This window comes from Falco rusticolus, chromosome 5 (genome assembly GCF_015220075.1).
Source record: "Falco rusticolus isolate bFalRus1 chromosome 5, bFalRus1.pri, whole genome shotgun sequence".
In the NCBI taxonomy this organism is placed as follows: Eukaryota; Metazoa; Chordata; class Aves; order Falconiformes; family Falconidae; genus Falco; species Falco rusticolus.
Window position 1 is genome coordinate 71,321,544 of NC_051191.1, and position 20,449 is coordinate 71,341,992.

At 40.7% G+C, this 20,449-nt stretch overlaps 1 protein-coding gene across 1 annotated transcript; it reads right to left on the reverse strand.

The window, feature by feature from the left end:
- Window positions 1-2,998: 2,998 nt before the first annotated feature.
- RERGL (RERG like) lies at window positions 2,999-11,504 on the reverse strand. Its single transcript, XM_037389812.1, has 5 exons — window positions 11,437-11,504; window positions 11,241-11,297; window positions 8,928-9,001; window positions 6,165-6,313; window positions 2,999-5,146 (listed from the first exon to the last, which is right to left on the reverse strand). The coding sequence occupies exons 1-5, from the start codon at window positions 11,486-11,488 to the stop codon at window positions 4,864-4,866; spliced, it is 615 nt and encodes a 204-aa protein (XP_037245709.1). The 5' UTR covers window positions 11,489-11,504; the 3' UTR covers window positions 2,999-4,863.
- Between the last annotated feature and the right edge of the window lie 8,945 nt (window positions 11,505-20,449).

Sequence of the window (20,449 nt, forward strand, 5' to 3'; positions counted from 1 at the left end):
TGAAGCCACTTTGAAAAGATGTGCCTATTAAAAATGACATCTTCACTAGATACCACAATGCCTATAATTTAAAGGTCAAATGTTTTAATTTCTGATTCTTTTATATTTATTTCAAGTAGAAAAATACATTATGTTACATAGATATGATGTCATTTTGCTGGTGAATATGAACATAGGAGTGTACAAGGGGTCAGACCTGCTCAGAACATTTAGCTCAAGCCACATGGTAACAGTGTCATTCTCCACTTGTCATACTTGTAGTACATTTCTCTGTACTGTTAGAAGCCTCCACTGGAAAAACTCTGGATGTTTTACAGAGTTAAGAAGGAATTAAACACATATCTGAACTCCTAGCCAGTCTTAAAAAATGAATGTAGCAGTAAATGGCTCGTCATGTCAAATACATAGGACTAAATCTGGATGTTAATTTTGTAAGCAAAGGGATTCAATTTACTCTGTAAAACAATTAAAAGAAGACAGAAACTTACAATCTGTTTCTTGAAAAGAGTAATGTCTATTTTAAAATAACTTTCTACCCAGAGCAGCCTGCCTGTCTCACATGATATCAATTGTGTGTGTGCGGGGGGGGAAACACAACTGAAAAAAACCCCACAAAACCTCAAACCAAAACCAACACTAGGCATTTACAGCACTGCTTCTTTATGGAAAAATCAAATTCAGGTTTTAAAACAACAGAAGTTGACAGCTAGGTGTCCAGATCCACATTTAGGCATTTTTTGCCGAAGGTTTTGCTTTTCAAACTGACACCTCAGTTTAGTTTCCCCTTTTTTTTATTCCCCATGGGCAAGTTAAGGCTACAAAGAGGCCTGTGTTCCTGTGACCAGGTTTGAGGAGGTAGAGGGTGCATTTTTTTAAATATAGAGTACATTTTAAGATTACTCTGGATTATTCTATTGGTCTGGTAGTCTGTCTCTTTTTTGAAAAAATGGTTCTTTAGTATGTTTTTTTTAGTATTTCTTGTTTCAGAGCAAACAGGCAAGGATTCCTTTCAAGCACATTTATCAGAGCTGAAGTTTGTTCCTCTTACCCATAAGCAAAGCAGACCTGTATGAAAACTTCATTAACCTAAAGCACCTACTCCAACAGGCAGGATGAAAAATTAGCATATTTGTGGATACTTACTGCAGTTTAGTTTTGCTTTGAGTGGCATTCATAACCTTCTCTTCTTTACAGTGTACCCTCTGACAACACCACTGAGTGATCTGGATCTAGCTGTCAGTGAGAACATCATACCTCTCCAGGCCAATAGCCACAGCATCCATCCCTCTCTCTGCTTCCTAGACAGACAGAATGTCAGTATCGGACACCTTCAAATACCTGCTGGCATACCATCTTCAAAGCAGTGTAGTCAGATAGGTAGAAAGGAAAGCAACAAGACTGTCCCCACATAACTCAAAAGGTCTTGGCGCTTCAGTGTTCACCCTCCCATCGCTTCAGAAATCGCTTTTAGCAACGGGCTAAAAAGAACTATGGTAGTTACTTTTGTCTTCAGAGTATAGCACAGCATCAAAACCTCTGATCCACCTTTTGTATTGCTATCCTGATTTAAATATATTAGAAAGAAACAGCAAGTTTGGTTGATTTTTCTCAATACTGCACTTAATTATTCCTTCTTGCAGAAGTATCATGCTTTTAAGTTTTCCTGTGATGTTTCCCCCTCTGCCCTGTTGTGAATGTGACTATAGTGGGATTTACAGAAAGAAAGAGTTTAATGCATACAGACATGACAGCAGGAAAAGGAGCTGAGGTTGTGTTTGTCTTGATTGTTTATTTCAAAAGTATGGTGAGAAAGATTCAAAACCACCTGAATGCTTTCTGAAAGACAGCATTTTGGAGCCAGGGGCTATTACCTTTATACTTCAGTAGAATCTCTTTGCTTTTATGTCACTGTTTCTAAAGTAAAAACAGGTTGAAGACAGGGAGAAAGAACATAAATTCTGAGTGCCTTTGCCAGGCAAAATTTTGCTGAAACTAGAGAGTTCATATAAACAGGAACTTCCAGATAATGACAGCAAGAAACTTTTAACTCTAGTTTGGCAATTTCACAGTCTTCCGGTGGGAAAGGATGGGGCTGTATGCTGAAGCCATCTGTGGCAATACAAATAGCTTGATTTCCACTCTCTTCAAGGAGTCTGCTCTAGGTGATGTCACTGTCAAGGGTGAGCATCAAACATCAGTTACATCATTTACTGTGTTACGCGAGCAGGGTTTTGCATTTTCAAATGTGGCAGAGCCAGTAACTTATTGCCTTCATGTTAAAACTCCAAGAACACCAAGTAATTTTATTTTCCTTTAAAAGGCCTTCACTTTTGTAAAAAAAAAATAAATACTAGTGGAGGGCATGTATCTGCCTTACTGCTTTAAAATTGAATTCCTTCCCAAATTCTGCACTCTTGTTATCTGTACTTACCAACAATAACAGACAAGTGAAATCCAGATCCTAAGAACATTAAATTACATCTGTACTGGGTGCTTTAGTATGCTTAAGTTTAAATGCATCCTGCAGCTGGTTCAGCTGGTTTTCAGGTGAGTGCAACCTAGCACATGGGCCAGAAGACAGCCACTCTGTGTTCTAACACTTCCCCCATTTGACAAAAAGGGAAGGAAATATGTGGGGTATGCTGCTATCTGGAGGACCACATTCCCATTAATACAAGCAAATAAAAACTAATTAGCTTCCTTGTGGCTGTCAACAATTTGTTAAAGGATAACGATTTTTTTTTTTTAATAGTTCTCTACTGTCCACTGCAGAAAGGTACATGAAGGCTTCTTCATTGTGGACAAGAAACAGCTAGCAGCTCTCTCTTGTGCAAGTGTCTGATTCTCAGATTTGCTTTTTCTGATTTGAATTCCAGATCTGCATGGTGCTTCACTTTCACGGTAGTCAAGAAGTCTGTAGCTTTATACCACAGTAAAGTTAAAAAAACAAAAAAAAAACAACAAAAAAACCCACACCAAACAAAAACCCCCACATTAATACATCCATCTTGTATCCAGTTTATTTAATACCATAGCAGTGAATACAGGTAAGAAGTTCTTGAATCTGGCAGTGCTAGAGCTGGCGAGATACAGCTACCTGACAGATTGACAGTCTATTAGTAGTTCTGGAATTCCGTGTGTGCTGGAAAGCTGAAGGGTGTACATGAGTGGTCTTCAAGTTCAGCCTCATAGACATTGACAATACAGTTAAATACACTAATCCTGATAGGGCAGAGCAGCATCTGCATAGGAATAAACCAGCACTGTGCCTGTCAACACTGAGAACTAATTCCAATATTTGTATTCTTAAAACAAGTGAAATAAACAGTAGCTTTTCCTTTAAAAAGATCTTTGGTCAACACTTATTAAAATGTGCTTTAGTTTTGTTTTACAACAGTAATGCTAAGATTATGTAGCTTTTTTATATTGGTGGGGTGGACATTTGAAAATCAGTATTCTGCTGTGACTGATAAAGCACTCTTACTAGTTTCAATGCAGGTAAAATTTCAGAGCTGAGGTAGGCTTCAACTCAACAACTTATAAAGACTGGATCTCAGCTGTCCTCTGAAATGGGTAGGAGGCACTAATTTATTTTCAGATCAGTCCGCTTTCATAATTTCTGTATTAGCACAGCACTTTCAAACACACCAGGCTAAGTCCTTATTTAGTTGTCTACAGTAAGAGCTCTGAATGTCAACTGACAACATATTTAGACCCATTTGTTGTTTAATATCCACATTTGAAAAGTGTTAAATAACATTCCTTAGCACTTTCTCAAGTAGTATCTCAATACCATAGTAACGACTAGTTGTAAGTACATGGGTCCTTAGGAAAAACACTCTATGCAAAGCTAGGAGCACAGGTCTTACCAGCAGGCTGACCTTTAAATCCAGGCAGACATCCTAAAGAATTTGTGCTTTTTACCAGTCCATGTGCTTTCCAAGCTCCCACTCCCATCTAAAATTGAACAGGCACATCTACCTTACAGGTAAGGAAACTTTGTTACAGCCGGTGAAAATGCTCTGTGAAAAGGATCAGCCCAAGATGTTGCTCTGGCCTTACAGCTGCGCTAGCTTTAACATTATTTCACTAAGCAATGACCTTGCCAAACTCGTCCAATGCTCACTGATTAACATTTCAGTTCCCACTTCCCTCAACCCTCTCTACTTTCTTTCATCACTCAAAAAAAGAAAAAAATCAATACTGAAACAGGAGACAATACTGCTTTGTTTATCTGCTTCTGTACTTCTGGTGCCTCTGCAAGGCAGCTTTGCAGATAAATACCTTTTGTAGATTTGGTGTCTAAGCATTTAATTCATATGAATTTCAGCAGGTGTTAGGCACCTTTAGGCACATGAGGATCTGAGCCATCCTTCCTTGAGTTAAATACAGATACAGTATCACACAAAGCAGCAGTATTTTGCTTTTCTTTAGTGCAAGTGTTCCTGCACAAAAGCCACGACTACTTCTCAGACTTCTGAAGTAAGACTTTGGCCAGCAAGCCTGTTTACTGGAAATAACTGTTTATACTTCAGCCGCATTCTTGAAGCTCTATGCAAGATCATGCTGGTGTTGAAGAAATACCAACTAAAACTCTCCTCTGAAGAACTTATGAGATAAAGAGTGAGAGGAGCAGCTTAGAGTTTAAGTGACATAGCCCTAACACAGTAAATCTGTAGTAGAACTGGAAATAGAAGGTCATGTCTTCTAGGTCTAGGCCCTGTCCACTTGACCATACTATCTCCTGCCTTTGGTTTCTACTTAGTCCTCCAGACATTGACCTTTGGAGGAAATTGACTGAATCCCAAGAGCTGCCTGTGCTCCATTATTTCAGCTTGTTCCTACTTCAAAACTAACCATCTTTTACACAGATTTCCTTCTCTTTCCAAACACATTGTTGATTAACTTGGCCATTGACTTTGATCCACTTGGTCGTCTCTTTTCCTTCACTTTGAAATTGGAGGTGATATTCCTTAGGACTTTCATGAACATTGCCACAACTTCCTGATAATGTTCTGCTGCAGACAGTTCACAGAATTGGCACTTGTTATCTATTGCCAGCTTCTGTCCTTCATCCCAGCCAACTTCCCTCATATGGCATAAATCCTGTTTGTTACCAACCAAAAATACTGATGACTCAACCATTCTGAAATCAAAAACATTCCAGTTAGAGAAAAGATAAGTTACAATACTGTGCTATATACAGTGTGTATGAAAAGTATGTACGTTCAGGATAATAGGCATGCAAAAAAACCCAAAACAAACCAACCCCCTGACCTTGCCAGGTAGAGTTACACTTTTCCATTTGCCATAGTCAAACATCAAAGGATTTTCCAGACAACTACTCCCTATCAGTAAGTTTTCATTTTGGTTCCGCTACTCAGTGAATTTATGTATTTTTCATCCACTGCAGGTTTCATACTCTATACTGCTGGGTATATTGTCAGCTCCTGACTTCAGGAAGAAGCAAGCTGATCATTATCTTCATTTGTAGATAAGAGAGTGGAGTCAAAGAGATGCATCAGTGTCTGTGGCTTAATTCAGAAGAAAACACAGGAATTCCAATTCCAAGCTTTTGCTAAAATTACTCCTTCCAGAGAGACCTTAATTAAGAAAAGTCAGCAGTAAAATACACAGAAAAGTGTGGGGGTTTTGTGTTTAGGGTTTTTTTAACTCCACTTCTGATATAAGGAAAGGATTTCACTCGCATTTATTTAGAAAGCATCTCAGCTGACTGATGCAGGAATACACACCACAGTTTAGGAAACATTCATGGTACTAGATTCATTTATTGTGGGAAATGCTTTCTTCAAGCCCCACATTGGTGCATCTCCACTGGTAACAGAGTGGGAAAGTAAAAGCACAGACTGACTATGCCAGCTTTTTACCTGGCATAAATTGCAGCAGACAGATTTATGGCAATTATTTAAATAGTAGTGCTGTAAGAAATAAGAACAAAAATCCTGATGTACTTGTCTTTGGATTCGGTGAAATAGATTGCAATTTGCAACACAGTTTACCTTCAGGTACCTTATTGTTAATATTGTCTTACACCACTTGGATGTTGCTGGATTTTAACTGCTACTAGGATGCCTACAGCTCACAGAAACATTCTCAGCTTTTTTGTATGTTTGCTAAGGGGAAAAAAAAATAATGCCACTTACTTTTTACAAGCTCCTATGTGAGACTCTCGGATCCTGTACAACAATGCTTTCGCAAATGCAAATGATGCTCTGTCACTGATGTCGTAAACAATGATAAATCCATCAGCCCAGTGAAGTTCATCTGTGAGGGAGAGCTTCCCCCGCTGTGGCTGAAAAGTTCAAATTCACATACAAAAATAAAGTTACTGTTGTCACTTCAGAGCATTTTCTTTGTCACTGTGAATGTGAGAATGTTGTATCTTCTATTCCAAAATATATTGATAGGTTTACGTACTTGGCATTGAATTCAGATGATTCCTGCTCCAAAAGCCTAATAGATAACCATCACTACAGATTGCACTTTGGATCACTGATGAATTAATTATGAAATATTTACACTTAGTTTAAGCAATAAAATCGCATAACCTGTACAGCCAGTTATTATGCTGAATATTCTGCAGTTACGTAAGAATGAAACATACAGGAGCCACCAATATTTGTGCTTTCCTGGTTGTAGCCGTTTTGCATGTTCCTAACATTCTGACTATAGTAAGCGTAATTCTTTTCTTTTGTTTCTTCATTTGTGTTGTTTCTTCTTTGCATTGTTAAACTCTGAAACAGTATTTACTCACAGGATAATCTTCTAGAGAGCTAGAAAAAAAACCCTCCTTTCAATCTGCAGCTGACTTTCATAAAACTAGTAACAAGTCACTCAAGTGATAACGGGGTTATAACAATCCTTGAGTCCCTTCATCCCAAGAAACTTTCACACTTATGATTTCTAGAAAGCAACAGCTGCAAACTGTCCCATTAAGCTAAGGAATGTAATGTAAAAACTATTTTATATTAGCTTATGCCTGCAGATGATTTAGCAGCAGCTAGCAAGACCATGTGTCCCAAGCTAGGTAAAATACTGGGAGCTGACCAAAAAAAGAAAAAATAAACTAAAAAAAATAAAATACTTTTGCTTTGTGGAAAACCCATCTTGAATAGTAGTTTGAGGACTGTTTTAAGTTGTTCCTCACTAGTTCAGTATTTTGCTACTTGCAATGCAATGTATCATCTCCACTGACATGTCACCCTGGTTGCCTTGATTAGCTCAGCATCAGGGCAGCACTATAGCACCGTAAACAGCTGGACTGGGAAGGCTATAACTTACCGTGAGGGACAGTAACTGAATGCTGGCAGCAAAAGGGGATGCATGAAAAAAAAGAAATTAAACAAGTTTCCAGAACCGTCTGAAGACTTTAGTATCTTTAATACAACGAGTTTTTAGTGCTGTGGTGACTGTTAAGGGACAGTAAAGGTGACTTGTGTGTGTCACAGCTGTTTCTCAGAACAGGGATCCAACTACTAGAGAGAAACCCCAAAGAGCATGAAGGTTTCAGGAAACAGAAACAAAAATGGAAATGCTTCCTTCCCCAGTCTGGCCTCCTCCTGGGACCTGCTTTATTTCCCCAGCTCCCATGGGATGCAAGAACTCCATACCCTACCCATCTCTTTCTAGAATCACCAGTTCTATCAGACAAAAAGCAGTATCAGCACTATGTGCCACCTACTCCTCTGCATGCACCAAGTCAGGAAGAAAGGAGCAAACAGATAAAGTTAGGCCTTGTTCCTAAGAACCGCTACAAGACAGCTCAAAGAGTGCTGGCAAGAGGAGTTGCACTTAACACAGCTGATCTCTGTTTTTAAAAGCAAAAAAGCCCAAACTATAGCAACAAAAGTCTCTACCCATAACGTAGTCTAATCTGCTTTACCCTAGCTAGCTGCCACTCCCAATGTTTTGAGTATCTTAATAAAAAGCTGTTCAGATGCCACAGGATTTAATATAACAGTAAGTGAAAGCTGTAAGTGGGCTTAGGAAAGGGGTCTGAGATAGGTGGAAGGAAGTCCACAGAACAGTAGCTTCTAACAGATTGTATGGCAAGGGAGGACTCCATGGCACAGTGGCTATTTCAGCATCCCCATGGCCTTGGGACAAGCAAGGTTGTTGCTTGTCTCTAGGAAGTCAGATTTGTTTGGTGGTTCATTTCATATGCTGACTGGGTTAAGGTTTTCAGTTCTCAAATTTAAGTGTGGGTCAGGCTTTCAGTGCTTCGGCTTTAGCATTACCATTCACCATTCATTATCCTAGTTGGTAAGAGGCAAGATCGCTACCCGAAACAGAACCTTGCGAGCTAATGTGATTAGCCAGACAGACCGACCTAGGTCTGCATGTGTTATACAGTACCTAAGTCCCTCTGTTCCTGTAATAGCAGGAAAGAAATTAATACAAAAACCTCTATTTCAAAGTGGTTTATTGTGATCAAAGTTCAGCTGGCAACACGTACAAGCCTACATTATGTCTTTCCTTGGATCTGTTCTGTGAATGCAAGTCTTACTTCCAGGCCTATGTACTTTGACCATTTCTGCAGACATGTAATAAACTGCTTGCTTTAGAAACTAAATCTCATCCATTTAGGGTATTTGAGAAAACTGCATATAATCCTATAACTTACCTCTGTATTTACCTATATAAGGCAGAAGTGGGAAAAAGTTACTTCTGTTAGTAATATTCCAAAATGCATTTACAAAAAATATAAGCAATGAAGGGCTTCTTTGATGAAATGGCAAAGTACCCAGCAGTTCCGAGCCACAGTAACTACAAAATTTCAGTCTTCTCAAAAAAACCAGCAAGCACAAATTCCCAAAACAGGTAGAAAGCATATAACCTCCCGACCCTTTTTACCATTACACAGATAGAATGAAGAGCAGCCTTTTTTTCCCCTCTAAAATTCTTACCTGTGAACAAGGGTCATAAATTTCCAAGTGTATCTGCCTCCCATCCAGGCATAAGTGTTTAGTGTAGATGCATTCTAAAAGATACACAGTATCCAAAGAAAAACAGCATTAGTAAGGGGGGATGGAGGTGAAAAGGCCACAAAGGTGCCTCTGAGGCTGGATAATATCGAGAGTTTTTGCAGGATTGTTTGTTTTTTCGGGGGTGGGGGTGGGGATGTATTTCAGTTTTTATGGAAGTCTGCAGGGAGTGGGGTGAGTGTTGAAGGTGGGTTTGTTTTGTTTTGTTGATCTTGGTTGCGGGGGGGTTCCCTTTGGTGGTTTGTTTTGGGTTCAGTTGGTTGTTGTTTCTTTTTGGTATGGGGGTTTTGTTTATTTGTTTAGTTATGGTTTGGCTTTTTTTTTAAAAAAAATACACGCTGGAAATAAGTCTATTTCCTTTTATAACACCTGGGCTGTCCAGCCACTCAGGCTAACCAACACCATTTCACTGTGATGCTCCCATTGAACTATTAGTGCAATTAATACTTTTAGACCCTAGCTTTCCTCTTCCCAAGTGGAGGCAAAGGAGATGCACAATGCTAGATTCTAAAATATTTCTGTAGCATCAGTTTGCAGATTTAGGACTCTCCACCAGCACTAGCAACCCTGAGAACTCTACTGCAGACAGACCATCACTATTATGTTAAGCAGCAGGTTGTTCTAAGTGTAACCAACCTGCGTTCATGGCACTAGTCATCAACAGGCTGTCTATGATATCATCTGTCAGAGTTACTAAAGCAGAGAGACAAGAACTAATGTTGGCACTACTGAAAATACACTTAAATCTGTGTAACATGGGCACAGATAAGGTCTGTGATGTCTGGAACTCAGCATCTTCAGTTCAGCACCATGTTCACCTTAAGTATTCTCCATGTACCTCTGTAAGAGTTCATCATCTTATGAACTACCAATCCAATGTATCTCAGTCTATAAAATCTGCAGCCCTTTGGTGGTTTCCAAAATTAGACAAATTTTTATATAAATACACTGACTCCACTAACAGGGGGATGATATTTATTTTATCACCCATATTCTCACTTTCCTCCCCCTTTCTCCTCTCTAGAAACAGAGCTAAACTTATGTTCCAACAGACATTTGTTAACAAATGAAAATGTTCTGTGGGTCTGACATGCCTTTTCTGAGACTTGCAGTATTGGAGGCTCCAAACAAGCAAACGTGTTTTTAGTTGTAGGTGGGTTAGAACACACATGGAGCACAGGGAGCACTGCGTAACTTACATGTGACAGCTTAAGACCTAGATAAGCCATCTGGGACACAAACTGTCTTTTCAGTCTGTGTTTGTATAGTAACAAGTATTGGTAGAGCATTTATGTACAATTGTAACTCTAGTTTTAGAATGAGTTCATTTGTATATATTCAATGTAATTCATCTTAGTACTTCTATTTTCTTTTATATTTATGGATCATGGGAAGCTACTCTGGTTTTTGTCAAAAAGCATTTTTGGAAAGAGTCCTTCACTACAGCAGGGAGGTAGATTGCAATCGCCTTTCCTTGTTAAGTTTTGGGACTTTCCATGTCCTGTCAGCTGGAGTGCACGCTTCCAACTGTTTGTATATCACTTAAACAGTGCTGCTACCCAGGATGTGAAAGTTCAAGTCCTGCTTTGCCATCTTCCAAGATCTTAGAAGTGTCTTAAAGATCAGTGTATTTGTTCTGGCATGAATGAGAAATTCCATCCTCAGCACAGCAAGGCTTTCCACAAAGCTATCAAATCAGTGCATTCCTGCAAAAGCAGGGGGCTTTGCATTATGCTTTGATTAACCAGTAGTGCCTGATAAACAATGTTTCACCTCTCCTCTAGAGCACAGAAGGAAATACTCAATAGAACAGGTATCGAAGTGGGTTTTGGGTTTTTTTAGTCCGTTTCTTTACTCTCTTCTTTATCTCCTCTCTGATTGAGCTTACTATAATCTACCCGTGCTTCGCACATGCCGCCCGGTTATCTTGGCTTTGAAGGAGCACTTCGCCAGCCGCCGTGCCCGGGTGCTACCGGAGTTTTAAGCGATCTCTGCACAGATACCCGGCTTGCCTTGTGCCGTCTTCAAAGCTCGTACTTAATCAGGAGCTCTGGCTGATAAGCAAGCGGAAACTTACATCTTGCCAAGTTCTGTGCAGCTGCGCTTCTGCCCAATTTCTAGTTCCAAGAAGCGTCCGAAGGGTCGCGCCCCGCGCTCCCCGGCGGACCCGCACCGCACGGCCCACGGGGAGGCCCCGCACCCCGCTGCCGCCCCCCCGCCCCCCGCCGCGCTCACCGGCGCTGGACGCGTACTCTCCGATGAACCGCCTGGTCAGGAACCGCACGGCCAGCGCTGCGGAGGGAAGCAGACGCCAAGTTTAGGGGGGTGGGGGGGTCCCGCCGCCCGCCCCGCGCCTCCCCCGCCGCCAAACCTGCAGTAAAGTCAGGCCGGGGGTCACCGGCGCCGCCCGCCGCGCCCGTCCCCACCTTACCCGACTTGCCGGCTCCGCTACCGCCCAGCACGGCCAGCTTCACCTCGGTCATGCCGCCGCCAGGCCGCGCCCCGCCGCCTCCAGCTCCTTATAGCCGCCGGGGGCGGGCGCGGCCCCTCCGGCGACACCGCCCCGCAGCCCGCCTCCTGCCCGCGCCCCGCCGGCGGCTTTCCCCGCCCCACCGCGGGGCCGGTAGGCACAGCTGCGCGCGGGGGAGCCGTGGCGTTTCATCCTCTCCGCCAGGCGCTTTCCTCCTCCTCGTCCCCTCCGTCCCCCCGCCTCGTCCCCCACCCGGCAAACTTCCTCCGGGCGGCCCGGCCCGGCCCGGCCCGGCCCGGCCCCCCGCAGCGCGGCCGCCAGCCGGCCCCCGCCTCCGCCCCGGCGCCCGGGCCCGGGTCCGCAGTGCCAGCGCGGTGAGAAACCAGCGGGGGAAGGGGAAAGAAGAGAGGGAAAATAAAAAGAAAAGAAAGACAGAAGGAAAAGACATTCTCCGGCTGGGGTGTGGTGTTTAATTTTGCTGAGTTTGTCTGCAGCCTGTCATCATTTTGTACCAGAAATGTGAAACTGAAGAAACTATTTATTTTTATTATTATTATTTTAATGCTTCTGGGTTTAACTTCCTAAAAATAAGTGTTCTGTGCTTCTCTGGTGTTCTCTGTCTCAGGTTTCAAAACTCTCATCACTCACCAAACCCCTGATCTTGCAAAAACTTGGGTGGGACTTTCGATGCCTGTAAATGTTTGTGTTGAATTTAAAGCCCCGCGGTGGGTGGTGCTCGGCTCAGGCTACAGCGCTCCTGGGAAGCAGGAGAATGCGGCAGACGGGAAAGGTGAGGCACGAAGGGCTAAACCCGCAGGAAAGACACCTCGCGTCTGTCGTACGTCGGATTTCGTTATTAGGCTCCTCAAGTGCTCTTTGGTGTCTGTTCAGGTCTGAAAATGCATAAAATACTTGGGTGCATAGGTTTAGGTAGTCCACTGGTGAACAGGAGATTGCTCTAACATCTATGTTACACTTGTATACTTACTCGGTTCATGTGTATTTTATTCCTTTATGTAACTTGAATGTATTTATTTATTCTGATATTTTCCCTCTCCTCTGGTGAAACTGTTGGGCATTGCATAAATACTTCAATAAAGCGCTACTTCAGTATGCTTGCTCTTGGGTGTTACAACAGTTTTACATGAGCTCAGAAAAAGAGGCAGACAAGGTATTTGAACATATGTTTGTTACAGCTGAAGGAAATGCTTAGTGAAGGGAAATGTATTTAAGATTAAACATGCAGGCACAACTTGGCTCCAAAGTCCCTGACTTGTAAGTTGCTAATGGCAGGAGGTGTGTTCAGGGGATGCCCCTATCTTGCTCTGTGGGGTTTTTTTGGTAGTCTGGTATTGCTCTCTCAAGACAAAAGTTGCTTCTAAAAAAAAAGAACTTTAGTCTGACCTTTTATGGTTATTGTAACCATATATTAATATAATATTTAGTTTTTGAAATGGTGGAATGCTGAGTTCACTAGGCTGGAGTCCATATTGGTATAACTGGCAAAACTATAGTATTTTACTATTTCATATACATTGAAACCGCTGCAACAGGGAAGTCTAAAACTGTTCATCCGTGTGCACCCATTACCAAGGTTACAACTTTTTCAGGCAATTCAAATAAATGTTCTGATGTTCCTTTTAAACAGACGTGAGGTTTGAACCTGGCTGTCTCACAGGTCAGGAATGTAGTTTTGTTTCTGTTGAAGTTTGTACAGATAATCGCTATGTCATTGAAAGACTGATAAAGGCAGTTTTAATCCCTATAAATGGTCCATGGTACATTACAATAGAGATTAATTCCTAAGAAAGAGTGGACTCAAGATGCACTGCTCAGGTTGGCTTTTTTCTTCTCCCTGATGTTTTTTTTTTATGCTTTGCTCATTCATGGCAATGTTGGTTTATTATAGTCCTGGCACTCATTCCTGCCCCTGTGGCATGGTGGGCCAGCACAGCAATTCATGCAGGTATGTTATGAAACTGAACAGGGAAACAATCACATTGTTTCAGCTCAATAAATTCTGTGATACAGCCTTAGTGGAGGTTTCCCAGTAACTGAGGGAAGGCTTGGGTGTGTGTCAGACACTCTTACAGCCACGCGAGGGCAAGTGAAATCAGAAGGTGACAGACTTCAATGTACAGGAGGCTTAGGCATCAGTGTTAAGGATATGGCAGCTTGTTCAAAATCAAATGTTGCAATACTGAATGTTGTACTTGGGTTGCAAATTGTCCAAACTCTTGTTTTATACCCTTGGCAAAGTGAAAAATGGAATCCAACTTTCATGTTCCCATTACTGGGTCTTAACTACACTTACCTAGACAGAAGTTGTGATAACTATATTAGGGTGTCATCCATGTTAAAGAATATACTGCCTGGAGCTTTTGTTTTAGTAACACAAAAAAGTTTCTTAATAAGACTGAGACAGTTTGTTGTGTATATTCTGTATGCATATACCTTAAAGCATTAGAGAAATTAAGTTTTAATTGAAGATTAAAGAATGTGAATGTTTCTTTTCTGAAAGACTGTCTTTCTCCATCGCTTCCCAGATCCAACCAGAATTGAGAAAATTTATAATGGAAGGAATTCCTGAATAGCCACTCTAAATCAGTTCATTTAAATCCTATTCATAAAGTTTTCTATCCGTTTTCTGTTATTACTGAGGCATTTGTGTTTTACAAGTGCATATGCAGAGGTGCAGAGGTATTTTTCATTTCTTCCACAAAGGGGGGGGGGGGGGGGGGGGGGGGAGGAATCTGAAATGTCTTTTACATGAACACCCACACAAAACTCAACTGCAAAAGTTACTCACCCATCTAACCAATACCATTTTTGACACTTCATGTTGCAATGAACACTTTTGTTGATCATCTTATTGAAACACCTTGAAATAGCAGTAAGCTTGAAGGAAAGTATCTGTTAGAAGAAGTGTTGCAACATAAATGTACATTCTTTATTAATTATTTGCCTAGATTTGGCCTTTTATATAAAAGGTTGTGGTTGAACAGTGTGGCAGATGGAATAGTAATGCCTCTTTAGGTTGTCTCAGCCGTTTGCTTTCTTTCAGTGTGACTGTCCTTATCTCCATCTTGTACAGTCATCCCTTTCAGTTTCTTCCATTACCAATCTGTGCTGGCCATCCCTCTGTACCGGAATGGTTTTACTTTCATTACCCATGGGGTAAATGTCTGTACAAGGGTAAAGGTGCACAGAAAACAGTTCATCTCTCTAGTGAATAGAAGCTGACATGTTAGTTTCCAGTCTAGTGGTCAAAAATGGACTAGTCAACTCTGTGCTGCTCAAGTTCGAAGTGAGTAAACTTTCTTTACATGTGTAAAGCTCTGCTATGGAAACAGTAGGCTTCTAATAGAGACGATGGAAATAAGTCATTAACCAGATAAATTACATTTGCAGTGAACATCGTGGAGGACTGGGTTTGAATTGTTTAAGCTAAAACTTTTCTGAGGTCTGGAGACCACTGGCCAGATGAGGTCATTTTGGATTTCACTCCCAGTTCTGTAGATTGGGACTTCTATGGCTTGACGCCAAGACCTCTGGGAGTCAAAACTGCTTGTGGAGAAAGTTAACATCAGAAAAACATTTATTTTCCTTTTCACCTTTTTTTCATGCAGCTTAGCTGCTAAAAATAAGGTGGAATTGGGAGTATATGACTCTCTACTCTGTGTACAACAATAAGCTTCGATCCAAAAAGCACAATTAGAAACCACTGGCTGAAGAAGTTGCCAGCTGTTTGATCTGTATGGCACAGGATTTCTAAAGCTTGCTGAGGTTTGCATCCCTGCAGAATTAGTCCCTATTTGGCTTATAGACTAATGTTTTCCAGAAAAGATCTGTCTTCTAAAGGCCACTTTCCACCATTCTTCAGGTAGAGCACTGTAAATTTTACATCTGCTAGTCTTAACTGCTTCCATAGCATATGAACTGGCCAGCTAGAGGTCTAAAGCAACAACAGAACAAAAAAACCTAGAAGAATTTTCAGTGTGTGATGTTTTCATCATCTGTAGACTTGGATACATTCCTCAGTGGGATACTCAAAAGTATTTATCCATGACAGAAGACATGATACAGCATAATCCCAGTTACTCTGTGTTCTCTTTGCATAGTGTAGTAGAAAAGATGAAAACTGCTGTTTTCCCCTTGAAAATGGTGAACTGCTCTTGGAGGCAAGTTGCGATATGCAGTGATTGAAATTTTATCTTGGTGGCCATGAGAAAGTTTTTGGGTTTTTTGTTTGGTTTTTTGGTTTGGTTGTTGTTTTTTTTTTTTTTTTAAGCAGAAATTACAGATGTGATCTATAATGAAGTACCATTAGTTCTCAAGAGAAGTGACATTGGATGTGAAAAACTAAACTTTCTAGCTTCTCACAGATTTGTCACTGAATCTGAAAGTGCGTAACCGCCATGGTATGAAGGATTTTGCGGTCCAATGATACGCCTCCTAGCTGATAACCCTTAGGACTAAGGACCGTATGACAGGGTTAGTTCTGTTACAGCTGCTGTACCCAGCCATGGCAGTGCATGCAGGTGGTCAGACACTTGAAGGACGCTGAAACAAAATTTGGACACCACACAATCTAGTGAAAATAGTTTATGGTCAGTGTTGTGAGAATGAAATCTGAGGCATCTAGACTTAAAGGTTGATAACACGTATCGTCTATCATTGATATAAATACGTGTCTTTTCTTCATAGCATGAAAAGTATGCTCAGAATCTTTAACAATCTGAGTAGTGTCCTTCTTGGGTAAACAGTGTACTTTGGGTTGTGGAAGTCCCACACCAACATTACGTTACTGCAAGATAAACTGTCCAGTTGGTTTTCAGTTTCTTACCTTAAGTACTTAAGTACATAAACCATCTATTTGTTTAACACCTGTTCTACACAAATTTTGAGACACAGATTAACTTTTGAATGTGTAACTGTGAAGGGACTAGCATATGATAAAGACCTCTACATTTCACTGTAATGCAAATATTAAAGCATAAAAATAGTCTCATAATATAGCTTGGACTGCCATGTGGAAGCTTTAAAGAGTATTTCATGAATAATTAAGGTGTTAATGACAAGAAGTGAGGAATTTTAAATTATGTATATTTTACTTATATATAATTATTGTAAATTTTAATTTTAGACATAATTCTGCTCTGCTTGAGTCTCCTATAAGAGGCTTTTCCCAGAAAACAGAAATGTTTTCCTGTGCAGTTAAACATTTAACTTAATTCAAGTTCAGCAAAATCTGAGTTGCAAGGCTAAAAGCTTGCAGAGGGTGCTTATGCCCAAATCTCAATATAAAATATACACTTTTTTATTTTTAGTGCCTAGGGGAATGTTATCTCAAGGTATGCAGATCTATCGGTAACAAAAATACAAAGCATCTTTAACTATGGTCTGTACTAGAATTTAATTTCTGTAATTGACATTAACAAATTAAACACAGTATACAGAGGAAGTTAATAATCTCAAAGAAGTTTTAAAAAAATTGAAATTTGTTTCTGTAATGGAATTGGCCAGAAAGCAATATTGCTTATTGAAGTAATTCAAAGATTTTTCCCCTCTTTTGGCATTGGAAGAAAAATAATCACTAATCAATTTCCAGAAATGTTTTGCAAAATTTTTGAAATAAGACAGGGTGTGCATCCTAGGGTAATTAAATAATCTTGTCATTAAGGAGTATTTGTTTAAGATTTAAAAAAAAACACAAGCTCAAGACCCTGTCCTGAATCAGAACAAGAATTTAAAATTCTATCTCCCTACATCCCCAGTGATTGTAATGCTCTTAGGAGATGAAAAAACTTTTTAATTCTGTGTCATTGATCTATTTATACAAGAAGATTAAAAAACAAAACCAAAAACAATCAAGCAAAACTGTAGTAAAAAATATTGTGAAGAGCTCTCATATTCCAGGCAAGAATAACCTTTGCCACCAGGTTCTTTGGTGCATTGATTTTTCTTTTTTCTCACCTAAATTTCCATCTTTGATTTGATAAGAATTTTAATCAAAGAAAATTGTTCTTTTTAAACTGTTTCTGGTTCTTAACGCTCTGATTGAGATCTTAAAATAGTTGCCATTGATTGTGCTTACAGACTAAAGTAAAAGAGAAGCATTCAAGTTTTGTTGTTGTATGGAGAAACTGTGAAGCAATATTCAACAGTGGAAATATTACAAATTGTCATTCACAGTCAAAACTACAGAAAATCTATCTTGGTTGTCCTAACAAGTCTGGATCTAAGAGTCAGAAAGCTTATTAAAAGATCTTCAGGGTGATCACTGTTGATATTTAAATTGGCAATTCCACTAACAGGTATTGGATTGTTCTGGCTAGAATAATATACAAGATTAGCATCATGTACCTTCATGATTTCTATTATTCTGCCTGTCTGGATATTTGCATATTAAAACAAAAACAAAACAAAACCAACAACAACCAAAAAAACCCACCCCAACTAATGAGCTGTCAAAAAAATCACAATCAGAAAACTACTTGGTGAAAACCACAAACTTGAATCCTGAGAGCATTTAAGAATTGACTGCTTTCAGGAAGGAAATAAAGAAAGATAGTAACTGTGTTTAATTAATGTCTATAAAAAAAAAATCCTTAGGAAAAATAAAATGGCAGGTTTGTGATGTGAAGAGGATTTAGCATATTAGAACCTGTATTTATATTACTTTTCCCACAATCTAGAAACAGGTATCCCATATATAAAATTGCAGGAACTGCAACTCATCTATTTTCCCCCAAATTGTGAATGAAATAGGACCATGGAAACATGATATGAGCACACAACAAAGTAGGAAAAACAGACCGTCATGAACTTTGACAATGACTGGAGAGCCAGTCACTGTTAAAGCTGAGAGCTGGAAATGATACCTGACCTATTTCTGCTGTGATGGCAAGTGCAATATTCAACAGTGGAATTTATTATGAATTTATTAATATCTTTATTATGAATTTATTATTAATTTATTAATATCTTCATATTAGTTAGTGGTCATTGACGTTTGCTCAGTCTACATTGTAAAGAAAGTCTTACTCAGAGTTCTCAAACAAGTTAAAGGGAGATAAACTAGTGTTTGAGTTTGCAGTGTTTTAATCATTCTGCAATAACATACCAACACATGTTCTTATCTCAAGTAAAGGTGAGATGCATTGATCTGTAAGGGAAGTGAGGTTTTCTGCATGGTACTTAAGATGTTAATGTTGAGCTATAATGTCTTACCCTCTGCTTGGGGCCCTTCAAGTTTCATGTCAGCTCTTTCAATAATCAGGAGAGGCTTGAGGTTGCTTCCTTCATTTTAGAGATGAAGGAGGATGCCAGCTGAGCATGTTCCTTGTCATCTACAATTCTCCCAACTCTCAAAATCACACCTCCTGCATTTTTTGATTGTAGATACATTCTGCAAAATCTGTGTGTTTGAACAGTATATATGAGGCAGAGGATGGATTATTTTTTTTTTTTCCCAATGAGGATTACCTGTCAATAAATCCATTACTTTAATCATTATGAAATGTGAGAAGGCGGAACACAGTTCCTTTTTAAAGGTTTTGTTTTCTTATATTTAATATATATATTTCTATATATTTAATATATTTTTTAAATTTTTGCCTTGGTTTTGCTTGGGGACTGGCAGGTGGTGAGCAGCTGCATTGTGGATCATGTGTTCCTTTCTTCCCTTCCTTCTGGGCAAGGCGGGAGTGAGTAAGCGGCTGCGTGGTACTGAATTACCAGCCAGGGTTAAACCACGACAGGTGGGTAGGAAACAGGTTAGATGATGGGGCTCAGAAGGTAGCAGTCAGCAGGTCACAATCTACCTGGAGGCCAGTAACAAGTAGAGTCCCACAGGTGGCTCAGCTGAGACCCGTCCATGACCTGGAGGACAGCACAGCTCGCACTCTTGTATAATTTCCAGATGACACTAAATTGGATGTACCAGTTAATACACTCGAGTGCAAAGGTGGCACTAGGGGGGACCCAGACAGGCTGGAGGAGTGGGCCATAAGAACCTTGTGACATTGAGCAGGGCGAAGGCAGAGCCGAGCCGCGGGGGGACGAGCCCGGGCAGCCGCCCCGGCTGGGCCCGGCCTGGGGAGCAGCTCTGCCGAGCGGCCCCGGGGCCCGGTGGGCAGCGAGCTGGGCACCAGCCAGCCCTGCCCCGGCAGCAGGAACGGCCAGCGGTCACCCGGGCCGGGCAGCGGGGACACGGCCTGGAGCTCACGGGGAGGGATCATTTCTGCTCAACATTCATTATACCATGCCTGAAAAACTGTATTTGTTTTCTTGCCCCCTCTCCCCATGCAGGAATGCTGACAAACTGGAACAAGTTCAGCAGAAGACCACCATGATGGCAAGAGACCTGGAGCATTTGCTCCGTGAGGGGATGGGACCTAACAACCCCACAGCAGCTTATCAAGAAGTTGAAGCCAGACTCTTCACAGCATTGTGAGGTTGAAGGACAAGAAGCAGCAGACTCGAGCGGAAAAAGAAGAATTTCAGACTGTATATAAGGAAAATATTTTTTGTCGTGAGCACAGTCAGGCAGTGTAACAGGTTGCCCATCCTCATAGACAAGCTGATGAGGTATGGGCTAGATAAACGGCCAGTGAGGTGAACTGAAAACTGGCTGAACTCTTGGGTTCAAAGGGTTGTGATCAGTGTCATGAAGTCCAGCAGAAGTCCAGTTGCTAGTGGTGTACCACAGTGGTCAATATAAGGCCAATATTGTTTAATATCTTCATTAACAACCTAGCTGATGGGACAAAGTGTCTTGCTGTACCCTCAGCAAGTTTGCAGATGGTACAAAACCGGAAGAAGTGTTGATACACCAAATAGTTGTGCTGCTATTCAGAGGGGCCTGGACAGGCTGGAGAAATGGGCCAGCAGGAATCTCATGAAGTTCAACAAAGGGACAAGCCATGTCCTGCACCTGGAGAGAAATATTCCCATGCACCAGTACAGACTG